General features: G+C 38.7%; 1 protein-coding gene across 3 annotated transcripts; it reads left to right on the forward strand.

The window, feature by feature from the left end:
* The first annotated feature begins 95 nt into the window (after positions 1-95).
* TCN1 (transcobalamin 1) lies at positions 96-13213 on the forward strand. Of its 3 annotated transcripts, none has more exons than XM_062197862.1 (9): positions 96-256; positions 2870-3049; positions 4230-4370; positions 6003-6155; positions 6946-7136; positions 9350-9539; positions 10854-11037; positions 12403-12521; positions 12692-13212. In XM_062197862.1, the coding sequence occupies exons 1-9, from the start codon at positions 178-180 to the stop codon at positions 12751-12753; spliced, it is 1299 nt and encodes a 432-aa protein (XP_062053846.1). In that variant the 5' UTR covers positions 96-177; the 3' UTR covers positions 12754-13212. The 3 variants fall into 3 exon arrangements, with proteins under 3 accessions (XP_062053846.1, XP_062053845.1, XP_062053847.1); XM_062197861.1 differs by having other exon boundaries at positions 6000-6155; positions 12692-13211; XM_062197863.1 differs by lacking the exon at positions 12403-12521 and having other exon boundaries at positions 6000-6155; positions 12692-13213.
* Positions 13214-14446: the final 1233 nt, after the last annotated feature.

The raw sequence follows: 14446 nt of genomic DNA on the forward strand, positions 1-14446 counted from the left end.
TACTTGAACAAATACACTTGACCACACCTCCTGACATTACTCAATATTTACTTGAGTGAAAGAAGTTGCAGCAACCTGAAAGAGAAGCTCTCATTACCCACTTCCCATCATCCAAGTAAAACCCTCAACACTGTTGAAACTGCAAAGCCCTCAACACTCCAGGGCACTGTTGGAGAGATGAGACAATACCACCAGCTACCCTTAGTGGGGTTCCTATTGTTTTCTCTCATTCCAAGCCAACTTTGCAAGACTTGTGGTAAGTACACTTTGAACTAAAGTTACTTTAGTGTGAAAGTCCCTTGAAGGTTTCTGACAGGAGAATTACCTGGAAAAAAAAAATCTGATTTCAGCCCTCTCTGTGGTTGGATTGCATGAGTGATTGAAATAATGTCAGTAAATTGTGAGGAAGGTCCCACCGTGCGTATTGATTTAGAGTGGTCATAAATTCTCTGTTAACCTGCATAACTGTTCTTCCGCTGATCATATCCTCTCTACCACAGCAGCCTCCCTACCAATTATCTCTCCATTCATTCAGTTCCAATTTCAGAAAACTCATAACCCTAGAGACTTTTTAAGATAATGCAATTTTTTTTCCAAAATTCAACCCATGGTTCTTGGGTTAGCCTCTTGTAACCATATGGTGAGGCGGGGGTGATAATAATCCCTTCCAATTAATAAGACTGCTCTCTTGTCATTAAGTTTAGAAGTTTCAAGCTACATATTTCCCTACCTTCAACTCTTCCCCATAGGCTGTGGCTAAAAGTCCCAATGTCTCTCCTCTCCTCTGAGTGCTGGCTCCAGAGGTTGTGTGATCTGATTAAACAATACTAAAGTAAGAGAAAGAAAATCTAGGATTGGGTTCAGGTTTATTCCTGAGTAGCTGAAAGCCCAATGTTCCTGCATCCTTTATCCCCAACCAGGAATGGATGATCTGGAGGGGAGGATTTTGAAACAATTGATCTCCTGAAGTCTACTGTAGCTTTCAGCTGCATGATTTCTCTTTCGTGAGTCTATACCCTGGAACTGAGTTTCAAACCAGTTCAGCGATGATAATATGGTGCCTTCTGTGGATACATCTTCCTGGCACTCTGTAACCAAGAAGAGATCAAACCTACAAAAAGCAGACTTGCATTTTTAAAAAAGCTTAAAGCACAGACTCTGCCAATCCAAACATTTCTTCCTGGGTTGTCATTTCTCATTAGAGCCTAAGAATAGGTGACCTCTATGGGGTCTTGGAAGTTCATTTAATAGTACAAAATAATTGATTGACCAAGGAACTAAAAAGTCTGCTTCAGTGCCAGAAAATCTGATGAACCGGATGCCTCCACAACATCTCAGAGAAACAACTCACAATTGTCCTATTGTGCCTGTTCCAAACCACGACCTTTCTAGGACCACTGCTCTTTGATTTTCTTGACTCTTCCTTTTAACGTGAAGAAGAGTGGCAAGGGAAACCTTTCTTGGAATCTCTTAGTGACAGAAAGTTCATCTGGAAGCTATACTGTGTATAGAATTTTACAGTTAAGTGATTTATTGTCCAGTACCTGTGAGGTAGGTACTATTATCTATATTTTTAATGAGGAAACTGAGGGCCAGAAAGTTACATAATTTTTCCATGATTATAAGGTAAAGACAGTGAGTCCAGCCAAGGTCTGGCTTAGTCAGAGCTCATGTTCTTCTCATTCTCCCAATAACCCATGAATCCATGAATCATCTGGAGATGGGTAGGATTTGGGTGATTTCTCAAGATTATGGTCAAAGTATATGGAAAATTTTTCCTGTTTTATGTAGTTGCTGACTCTTTTTATTCACCTCTATTTCTTTGAAGGCTCTGAATTCGCTTTTTACTTCCACCATGTAATGTGACCTGGCTACATCCTCTGCTCTGGGATTTTAGAATGTTACAGGTTAAAGCTTGGTAGTTGGGGCTGGCACCGTGGTGTAGCAGGTAAAGCCGCCACCGCTAGTGCTGGCATCCCATATGGCCACTGGTTTGAGTCCCGGTTGCTCTACTTCTGATCCACCTCTCTGCTATGGCCTGGAAAAGCAGAAGAAGATGGTCCATGTCCTTGAGCCTCTGCACCCGCGTTGGAGACCCGGAAGAAACTCCTGGCTCCTGGCTTTGAATCAGCATAGCTCCGGCCATTGAGGCCAATTGGAGAGTGAACCAGTGGCTGGAAGACCTCTCTCTCTCTCTCTCTTTCTCTCTCTCTGCCTCTCCTTCTCTCTCTGTGTAATCTGACTTTCAAATAAATAAACGAATCTTAAAAAAAAAAAAAAGCTAGGGAGTTTCCAAGGGAAGGGGGATAATATTGCTTAAAAATGATCTTGATGCTTGACTAGTTGGACAATCAGATAATGTGGTTGAAGTGTTAATCACTACTGTAACATAGAATTTTGCCTGTATTTCCTCTGTATTGACCCAATTGATTTAGAAGAAGATGGATAAGGTAAGAATTGAATCCAGGAAGTAGAAAGGTCTATGAGAGAGTCAGAAGATGTGTGTTCTTGCTCTAAATAAGACCCAAATACTGATGTCTCTTGAAGGATATTATCTCTAGGTTTCACATACAAAATTACTGAATAACACTAGATATACCAGTCAACACTGATATTCTGACAGTACATGATGAAAAGACTATACCAGTTGTTCAAATATTGAAATGTTTCCATTGGTTATTAAAGGAGGAATAGATGGCATAAAGGGGACTCCAGACTCACATTTTTATTATTCCACCAGTGCAGCTGGTGGCTGCTATATTGGTCTAGGTCTGTGCTGTAGTGGTTACTAAATATTTTAATGTAACCCTTGATCCTCATCTTAGTATTTTCTGAGTGTGTGTTTCTTATTTCCTCCCTTTTGCCACAGAAGTAAGTGAAGAAAATGATGTCCATCTAAACTCTCTGTTGAGCACAATGACCACTTCAAAATACACAAGTGGAACCCAATCTGCCAACGTTCTGTTGTCCCTCAGACTTGTCGGGATCCAGAACCAAACCCTAAAACAAGAGCTGTCCCAACAAGTCAGATCCAGTGTGGAGACGAGAGGTGAGTGCCTGTGTTCTCTGGGAGGTTTAGCAAAACCTGTTATAAATGATGGCCTCCAACTAACTCTAACAATTGTGTGTCCAGAGTAGCCCTACTATATCTTAGCTGTGTGAAATTTAACTTCACAGAAAGGTGTCTTGAAATACCAAGCCTTGCCACTTGTTTCAGAGCTGGATCTTGTGTCTTTTAGTCCTGTAATACATTTTACTTCAAGGGGACACAAGAAAAAGCAAAAGAAAATGTAGGATCTTAACCATTAGTACTGATACATAATCTTGCTGTGCTCACAAACACATAAGGGTACAAACCACAACTATGAAACCTTAATCATATAACAATAATACTGTACTCAGTGTGAGTCAAGTTGACTTTGAGCCAGTCAGGTCAGTACTGAGCCCTAATTTTCTAATAGGTACAAGGGGACAATGAGGCCACCTTTACCTGTCTCCTAATATCATTGTAAGACTTATGAGGATGCCAGCACTGTGGCATGGTGGGATAAGCCTCCACCTGCAGCACTGGCATCCCATATGAGCACTTGTTCAAGTTCCAGCTGCTCCTCTTCTGATCCAGCTTTCTACTATGGCCTGGGAAAGCAGTGGAAGAGAGCCCAAGTCCTTGGGCCCCTACACCCAATGGGAGACCCAGAAAATGATCCTGGCTCCTAGCTTCAAATTGGCTTAACTCCAGCTATTGCGGCCATTTTGGGGGGTGAACCAACAGTTGGAAGACCTTATTCTCTGTCTCTTCCTCTCTCTGTCTGTAACTCTGTGTCTCAAATAAAATAAATTTTTTAAAAAATCTTTAAGACTTATGAGAAGTTGAGAATCTTGATAAACTATAAGGCAGAATATAAAAATCAAATACTACTGTCCTAGCAAACTGGCATCACAAAGAGAGAAAATCCCAAGGTTTGTTATTTATCTGTTTTTCTTCTTTTTTTTTTTTGTTTTTATAAGGATTTGTTATTGCTAAAAGATCTTATAATTTCATGAGAAAGACTAAAATTTGGCTTGCATTTATATCATACTACCATAATAAGCCCTAATTTGGGGATTAAAAAAAAGAGAACAAAATATTACTGTAGAGTGGCACAGAGGAATGAAATGATAAGCAACATGAGTCACAAGGAAGATAGGAAGTCACAAGCATGTACCTTGTTAAATATTTTTATTTTCAGAGTCAAATTTAAGCTCAGGACAGCTTGCCATGATAATACTTGCTTTGGGAGCATGCCATTCCCCTGATGAAACCTTTATATATGATCATCACCTCATCAGTCATCTAGAAAATAAATTCCAAGCAGAAATTGAAAATATGGGTAAGCATAAAACGATCAGACCCATGATAGCCTTGACCTCTCCTCTATTGTTTAAGAACTGTATGACGTTTCCCTGCACCCCTTCCTTCCATTTATCCTGTTCACCTCACCATATCTTTGTGGGTCACTTTTTCTTCTTTCCCCTTTTATTGTGCTTCCCGAACTTTATTTTTAAATGTGTTCAACTGAACATTGATCCTACATCAAGCACTATGTATGATGGCAGATTCATACAGACACATAAGACACAGATCTCTAATCCTCCAGGAACTTGGCTTTTAGAAAAAAGAAAATGCACACTGTATTCTTTATTATGCCTGTGTCATGAGTACTGAAGCGTCCAATGCTAGTGAAATAGCCAGAGAGGACCAAAGTACTTTAACACTGGGAAAAATGTGTCGACCATGTTGGCTGTTAGTGAGGTATATTATTTTTTATTCCAACTCCCATCCAATATTTACCTTATTGATTAATTTTTAATTTCAAAAGTTTTTATTAGCATTTAATGCATATGCATTTTTATGGGCTGGAGTTCAAGTTTTCAACACGTGTTTGTAGCATAAACTGATCAAATCAAGGAATTAGCTCTTCCACCTCCTTTTCTTTTCTTTGTGTTGGGGTCTAGTACCTCCTCTCTTCCAGTTCTTTATATGGTATATAATACATTATTGTGAACTATAGTCATCCCATTGTACTGTGCAACACTACAATGTAATACTTTCTCTCTAACTGTGTTTTGGTACCTGTCATGTAATCTCCCTCCATCCTACCCCTTTCCATCCTCCCCAGCCTCTAGCCATCACTATTCTAAGACCAGCTTTTATTTAACTTATACATATTAGAAAAAACACATAATATTCATCTTTCTGTATCTGGCTTATTTTGCTTATGTTCCTCCAATCCCACATCCGTTGAGATTGCCCCTAATGCATGATTCCGCTTAGTTTCCACCAATACCTTACTATTGAAAGTGCAAGAGACTTGAGCATGGGAAACCTACATTCTAGTCCTAGCCTTGTAACTCCCCAAATATCTGTATAGCATTTTAATAGCTTTAATTCTGGATCTCCTCAATAATAAAAGGAAAAAGATTCAATTGAATTTGGTAACCCTTAAGAGTTTTTAAATTTCTCAGGTTTGCGGGGCCGGTGCTGTGGCACGGTAGGTTAATCCTCCACCTGCGGTGCCAGCATCTCATATGGGCATGGGTTCTAGTCCCAGCTGCTCCTCTTCTGATCCAGCTCTCTGCTGTGGCCTGGGAAAGCAGTAGAAGATGGCCCAAGCACTTGGGCCCCTGCACCTGTGCAGGAGACCAGGAAGCTCCTGACTCCTGGCTTCAGATTGGCTCAGCTTTGTCCTTTGCAGCCAACTGGGGAGTGTGCCAGAGGATGGAAGACCTTTCTCTCTCTCCCTCTCACTGTCTGTAACTCTACCTCTCAGGTAAATAAATAAAATCTTTTAAAAATTTTTCTTAGGTTTACTAATCCATTAGACGATTTCCCCCCTTTTATTGTCTGTATCTTCTGTAAAAATAAAGAAAGGAGGATAAAGTACATTGGAATACATTGAAAATGTATTATCCCAGTATGAGCTCCATGAATAAGGCACTTCTTTTCTTCTCTCTGCCAGTAGCACATGATGGCAATCTACTGACTAATTACTACCAGGTCAGCCTGGATGTCTTGGTCTTGTGTCTATTTAATGGGAACTACTCAGTCACCAAAGTTGCTGACCTTTTCTCTCCTGAAAATAAAAACTATTATCTTCGTGGCCACTTCTCAGTAGGTAAGTCATTAGCCCCATTCCCTTGAAATAAGGGGCATTGGGACATGTAGGTCTTGCCCTTTGAGTTTTTCTGTCTTTTTTACCCTAATCCTCTCAAAAAAGAATGCTTTGTTTTTGGAAATAATGGATAATGGTTGGCATTTAATCCTATTTCTAGATGTCTGGTGTAAAAGAAAGACCTGGTTCCTACCTCAGTTCTTCTTTGAGTCATATAACTAATGTTCACTCTTGAACTTAATTTTGTCATCCATAAAATGAGGTTGGAGCATGAGAATATTTGTACAAAATGCTTTAGGAAGTACAATGTTAGAGAAAGAAAACACAATTTAATTCATTGATCTTATCATTGCCTCTTTCTCTAATTTATTGAAACAACTTAGATACCTGGGTTGACTTGAACAGCATAACCTTCTAGGAACAAGGTTCATTCAATATTTTGACAATAAAGTGTGCATTCATAATGGAGAAGGCTCTGCTAGACAGCTAGTATTGACACTCACCCCCTGTGGAGCCTGATACCTACTCTCATATTTCTTTAAGGACTTCAAAGCAAATTGTCCTTCAGTATTTCTGGAAAGTAAGGAGAATGTGCTAGCTCTATCCTATTTTTCCAATAAGAGAGGGAAGGCATCATACTAAAAGACACCCAAAAATGAAAGTTCTTATCCTTCCTTCTTCCAATCCCTTCCCTCATCTTCCACCTTAAGGGGAAGATGAAAGGTAAACATCTCAGTATAGGACAAACTAAGACAGTTGGTTGTCTTATCACCAATATTTTGTTTCCTGAAAGATACCGGAGCGATGGCAGTCTTGGCTCTGACCTGTATGAAGAGGAGTCTAATGAACGGAAATATCAAAGCAGGTGAAGAGGACTTAAAGGAGATCAATAATCACATAGCATCACTGGTAAAAAAAATTCTATCTCAGAAGAAAGAAAATGGTCTCATTGGAAACATATTTAGTACAGGAGAAGCTATGCAGGTAAGTCAGAAGCTAGAATAGGAGACAGGGAAGGGAGCTGTGGAGGAAAGAAGTATCATTATCCTTTCTTACTGATTTCCTAAGATCATATTATCTATTCTGCAGTTCCTATTCTAACTTTGATTTGGTTTATATGATTTCCCACCCCTGCTTTTTTCAACTTCAACTTTTAACTCCCTAGAACAAATAGTCCAATGAAGGTCTTCCTAACTACAATTTCTTTAAAGAATTTTAGAAATACTACAACCTATCTTGTTGTTCTGTCATGTGCAATTTCATACTTAATCATGTAACAATATTTTGTGCTTTCATTTTACCTCCCAAACTAAATTATTGCAATATAAGTAATAAGTGATAATGATAGTAACAAGAGCTAATATCTATTGAATACTATTAACTCATTAATGACCACAGCAACTCAGTGAGTAACTATTACCTCCATTGTTTAGGGTAAGTCATAAAGTTTAAGTCACTTACCTCATATTACAAAACCAGAAAATGGTGAAAAAAGACAAAACTCACACTCAGTACCTATAGTGTCATATATTTATTTTGAATTCTTCTACATTATCCTTGCATTAATTACTGATTTACTCAACTTGAAGGGGTAGATACAAGGAGATAGCAAGGAAAGTTCATATTAAAAATTTTCACTAAGGGGCCGGCTTTGCAGCATAGGGGTAAAGCCACAGCCTGTGATGCCGGCATCGTATGTGGGTGCCAGTTTGAGTCTCAGCTTCTCCACTTATGATTCAGCTCCCTGCTGATAGCCTGGGAAAGGGAGCAGAAGATTACCCAAGTGCCTGGGCTCCTGCCACCTACCTGGGAGGCCCAGACGAAGGTTCTTGCTACTGGCTCCTGGCTTCTGCCTGGCTCTGCCTTGGCTGTTGTAGCTATCTGGAAAGTGAACCAGGGGATGGGAGATTCTCTGTCTCCCTGTGTCTCTCCCTCCTCTCAGTAGCTCTGACTTTCAAATAAATAAATTGTTAAAAAAAATTTTTTTCAGTAAGTCAAGCTGCCTTGGAATGAGAGGATTCTCAAGGGAGAAAGGACAGAAAGGCAAAAACCCAAGGCATGAAAGACCATTAGGCATTTTAGGAAGACCAAGGTGTTCAGCATGACCAGTATAGGGCCCTGGGGAAACAGTACATACTAAAAACTGGTGCTATAAGCAAGAGTCCAGGGTTGACTTTATTGCTGGTGTTGTCTGTCTTGCTAAATGCCTTCCCATTTTGGCTATATTTTGAATCCCCTGAAAGAACTAACACTAACAACTAGACCCCACATTAGACAGTTAATACAGAAGTTTAGTATGAAACGAGGCTTTGGTCTTGTTTAAAATCACTGCATGTGATGTTAACACACAGCGATGGTTTTTAAGAGAAGACAGAGTTTAATTGGAACTCAACCACTTTCACTTTGATCTTAATATCCCACAACTGCTTGTTGATTACTTGATTAGCTTTGAGCGTGTCCCAAAAGAAAGATGATGAGGAGTGTAGTTTCCATGTAGTAGAACAACATCTTCAAGTCCAGGCCTCCTAACTTTTAATAATAACTCACAGTTCTGCTCCTTCAGCTGAGCTTACATTTTGCTGCTTGGATAGTTTCTGTTCAACAAACTACCAGACTTTCCATTGTCAATCAAAGTTTATCACATACCTCACCCTGCATTTCGTGTTCTTCCCTCTGAGCACAAATCTCCCCTTCTCATTTCACCTACCAAAAGGCCATCACGACACCAAAGCCTACTGTGAGTGCCCCTCTGTCCAGTGAAGTCTATCCTCACCCTCATAGACATCTGTGAGCTCGTTTCCTCTTTTGAAAGGCCATGCAACTGGGTGCTTCTCTTAGAACATTCACCTTAAGACCCCTTTCACATCAGTGTGTTTATTACAAATATTTATTGAGTGCTTTCTACATGCAGCAAGAATTTTTCTAGTGTTGGGATGCAGGAGTGAATTTCAGCAAAGAAAGTCTGTTTCATTGAAGGTGTTGTAGCTTGTGTTAAGCAATTCCTCACCTCTCCTGCTCAAACAAGTTTACAAGCATGTTGTTGGCATGAAAGATGTCTTATTTAACTAATATACCTCCTAAAAAGTCAATGTCTAATAAATACTCACTAAATTAGTTGTATGTAGGTTTCCCCCTTATTTGAAGTGTCTCTCATTCTCTCTCCATCTCCATCTCTCTCTCTCTCTCTCTCTCTCTAGGCACTTTTTGTCTCATCAGATTACTACAAAGAAAGTGAATGGAATTGCCAACAAACTCTGGACACAGTACTTACAGAAATTTCTCAGGGAGCATTCAATATTCCAATTGCTGCAGCCCAGATCTTACCTGCCCTGATGGGAAAGACGTACTTGAATGTTAGCAAAGATTCCTCTTGTGTCAGTGGTTCAGGTACAAGCACTAACGAATGTGAATATCTCACCTTTCAGAATAACAGTCAAACCATGTGAAATGTGGGGGTTCTCAGGAATCAAAAATGACCAGAGAAGTCCCTAAAGCTGCTAAATAGAATTCAGTTCCCATGACTTCATCAGGGACAACAGCCACCTAAGGACTTGTTCCTAATGGGTTGATAGAAATTGCTATTTATTGGTTCCAGTGTTGATATGCAAGGTAGACTTGATTAAATGAAATCTATCTCCAAAGGAATGTTTTCCAATTTTTTGATATAAGAAAGATCTGAAAATCACTCCTATCCTAAACAAAGTATAGAGAATCTGTATTGTGTCTCTGACTTTCCACTATCCACATTGAGTGATCCCTTAGGGAAATAAGACATTTGTTTGGAAGGAATATGGCAATGTTCTAAAAAAAATCATAGCATGAATTTATTTAAATAAATCATTTTGCAACAAAACAGAAATAAAGGAGACATTTCCTTCTACCTCTGTTAAGCCACTTACAGATTTAGAGGTTTTGAACATATTATTTAACCTCAAAATTTCAGTTTTCTAATGTAAAAATTGGGAATATTAAGAATATTGAACATAGGTTTTTGTAAGAATTGAATGAGAAAATTGATATAAATTAATTAATGTGGTGTCTAGCACTTAATGTATTTCTAGTAAATGTTAAGGAATAAGAGGAGAGGAGTGAAGACAAAAGTGATTAGATTCTATACCAAAAGGAAAAAAAATCAGGATCCGGAATTAGGGGCGAACATTGTGGTGGGTGTAGTGAGTAGATATACTATCTATGAAGCCAGCATCCCATATTGGTGCTGGTTTGAGTCCCAGTTGTTCCTCTTTTGATCTAGCTCTCTGCTAATGAGCTTAGGAGAGTAGTAGAAGATGGTTCAAGTCCTTGGGCCCCTGCCAACCATGTGGGAGACCTGTAAGAAGCTCCTAGCTTCAGCCTGGTCTGGCCCTGGCTGTTGCAGCCATTTGGGGAATGAACCAGCAGATGGAATATTTCTCTCTGCGTGTAACTCTACCCTTCAAATTAATAAATAAAATCTTTAAAGAATAAAAAAGAAATTGCTTAAGTGACTGGAAATTGAGTCAACTGCCAGCATTCACAAGCCAGTAAGTTTGTGGTTTTAGTTTCTGCTTTAGTTATATTCTAGATCTGCCCCTTGATTTCCTTGGAGCAAATCCACCTCTGCATTAAGAAAGTAGTCCTTGGATAAGGATGGGAGAGATGACCACATCCTAACATGATTTTAATTATCCTGAATCTTGCTGACTGCCTTTCTGTCTCTCCCAGGTAACTTCAACATTTCCAGTCATGTGCCTAAATCTGTGACAACTCCTAACCCACCCTCAACTATATCGGTCAATTACTCTGTGGTAATCACCAAAACATATTTCACCACCGTCACTGTGCCCAGTGGTTCTGTCTTCCTAGATGTGATGGAGGAAGCTCAGAAAATAAATAAGACTGTATTTGGGTATGTCTGTCCATAACCTAAGGTCAAAGTGCTCACTGTGATTTCAAAAGACTTAGTAAGGAGACATCTAGACCTGAATAAAAAACGCATTTAAATCCCTTCCAATCAGTACCTTTGCTCTCCACATACATTTCACAGTAGGTGTTAAGGTGAAATATTTCAACTTCCAGGTATTCTGGGTGTTAAATTAATGTTCATTTAATGAATAAGTGAATTCCAGATTCATTATCTCTCTCTTTTCAGGAAAACTTCAATAAATAAAATCTCTTGCTTCAGACATTTGGGGTCTAAAACAGTGGTTCTTAACTTTTTGAACCACTGATTCCTTTGAAAAATCAGATGAATGCAATAAACGTTCACTCCAGAAAATGAATATACAAAGTTTGACATTTACATTAGGAAATTTACAAATGCCTCTGAGATCAAATATTAAAATTAAGATATTGACTCTGCCTCTGAAAAGTATGACTTTTTTGTTTCCTTAAATCTAGTTTACAATTATTTATTGTGTCCAACAATATGATGTAGGATTCTATAGAAAAATCTGAATAATTTTACACATATACATATATATATAATTTATTATAAAAGCTTTCAAAGGTGCCAGAAAGGTAGAGAAATATGTGTAAGGAATGAGAAATAAACATTGACAATATTACTTTTATTTGTCCATTAGAGTTTTAAATCATTTTTAAAGAAAAATTTAACAAATAAATTAAAATTGTAATATTTATGGGATATCACCTGATATTTTAATACATATATCAAACCAATGTCTCTTCTTACCCCTATCCAGATATAATTCAGCACCTATTAAGTAACCTTTCTCCATTCCTTCCTCCCTTCCTCCCAGCCCAGATTCTGGTAACCACCACTAAACCTTTTTAACTTCAAAGAGATCGTCCTTTTTTAAGACTTCACTTTCTAATAAACACATCATGAAATACCAAATTATTCTCTCCTGTTACTCTTTCCTAAGAGAAAATCCACTAACTTACGATGCCTCCAGGACCCAAAGTTAACACTGTCCTCTTCTGACTCAGTTTCTTCAACAGTTACTTTCTTGGGTGAAAAGTTGAAGCTATTAACTTCCAAGTGTCCACTATGACAGGAGAGGATTCAGGCAGAAACCATGGGCATGGAGTGGGGAAAGCCTGCATCAGAAACATCTAGAATTAATAAAACATGCATATTCCTGGTCCCTAGCCCACACTTAAGAATCAAAGTATATAAGGCAAGGTCAAGGAAATCTGTATTCTTGCAGTATCGCCAAGTGGGTTTGAGGCATAGTAAAGTTTGAGAGATGCCTGTGTAGGGTTTCTCCTGAAAATCTAAGCTCTGTGACTTGTTCACCATCCCTTACAGTTTCACAGCGGAGAAGAGCTCATGGGGCCCCTACATCACCTCTGTTCAGGGCCTAAAGGCCAACAATAATGAGAGAACCTTTTGGGAAATTCTGAGTGGAGGCAAACCACTGAGCCAAGGTAAGGGAGCGATGTGCCCAAAAGACCCAGAGTGAAAATGCCCAAAGCATTCTCATGTGAGGATGTGAGCGTTCGTAGGAAATGAATGGACGTATTGGAAGAGGTGGTGTGGTATTCATTATTCAGTGATCAAATCATTTGACTCAATTCTCTTTCTTCTTCCTTTGCAGGAGTTGGTAATTATGTTGTCCACGATGGAGAAAGCTTAGAAATTCACTGGAGCAAATACTAACAAGTCCAAACTTGCTCAGCTGGATAGACTTAATGCAATGGGATTCCATGCAGAAAAATTGTCTTAATACTTTCCTTTTCATTTATTCCATTCCCAAGAGGAGATTCACTAACCTTCCCTTCTTTTATGCATTTTCAATAAAAGATTAATATAATAACCAGACCAAAAGTACATTTGAATCACTTTTAAAGGATCTTATAGTTCACAATAACCTATTATGAATTTTATGAGCAAATATAAGAAATATCTCCAAGGATGCAAAAACAAGGTAATGTCAAAGAAAGTGTCAGCTTGTTTACCTTCATTTGGTCAGTACACATTGTGTACATGTATTGTAATGTCACCATGTGCTCCATAAGTAGGTACAACTATTTTTAACTTTAAACTGTTTTAAGTTGTTAGAGGGGCGATCACCTTAGAAAGGAATGAAGTTCACTTTACGTTGCTATGTGGGCAAAATGTTGAAATCTTTACCTAATATATACTAAACTGATCTTCTGTATACAAAGAGAATTGAAAATGAATCTTTACATGAATGGAAGGGGAGAGGGAGTGGGAAAGGGGAGGGTTGCGGGTGGGAGGGAAGTTATGGGAGGGGGGAAGCCATTGTAACCCATAAGCTATACTTTGGAAATTTATATTCATTAAATAAAAGTTTAAAAAAAAAAAAGAAAGGAATGAAGTGAAAAGAGATTACACTACATTGCCTAATAAGCTAATTTCTACTCAAAGTGTCCACACCATTTGCATACCATGGGGTAACTTGGGAAAATGGACATTTAGCTCTAGATATAATTTTGCAGCAGTGGCTAAGGATATCAACAGAAATTTTGTAGGAAAACTAAGCTCTCTAAGGCTCAGGTGCAAAGAAGAAACTCAATGGCCATACAGACTTCATACAGATAGTGTAGGATAGAGGGGAAGATGTTGCTTAGAAAAAAGGAGAAGTGTGAAGCTTACACATTAAAATACTAGTCCACAGTTTAAGGAATACCATTCCCTCCTTGAGCTGTCTCCCTTGGGTCCCACTTGTTCTTATCCCACATTTATTTTTCATTTACTTCCCCATAAAATCACTCTGATATTCACATCATCAAAATATGCATGCAAAAAAATCACCATCATTATTCATTTCTGCAGAATTCACTTTGTAGAATGTTGAATCATGTCTAAGCAGCATAAGTTGGAATCCACTCCATACACTGGTAAGTCCCTGTGCTACAAGCAAATACAGTCAGGAATAGAAGTATTTTTAAGGTGCCAAAGAGCTAAATATGCCTCACTTAAAGCTTATAGTAACCCATTTAAAGTAGCCCCACTCCCCCCCCAAAAAAAAAAAAAAACACAATCAGGAGGAATTGTGCTTTCTTCATGATAAACTTAACTTTCTCCCCTCTGCCTGTAACCACACTTCATGGTCAGAAATTGATTCTTCTTTCTAATGCTTCTAATGTACTTCTTTCTAATGCTGATCCTTGATTCTCAAGTTCAGCTCATCCCAGGCTCTCATTAACTGGATGTGACAGATACTCTCATTTCTAGCCAGTGATGGGCTGTACCCTCTGAGGTCTTTGCTCATCTTCAAAGCTAAATTAGAGACATAGGGAAGCGTGTAAACTTTCTGGACCCCCAGGGTCCTGCTAGCACAGGGAAAAAGTTGGTAGATCTTTCAGTAAAAGATACAATTTATGTG

This window comes from Lepus europaeus, chromosome 7 (genome assembly GCF_033115175.1).
Source record: "Lepus europaeus isolate LE1 chromosome 7, mLepTim1.pri, whole genome shotgun sequence".
Taxonomy (NCBI): domain Eukaryota; kingdom Metazoa; phylum Chordata; class Mammalia; order Lagomorpha; family Leporidae; genus Lepus; species Lepus europaeus.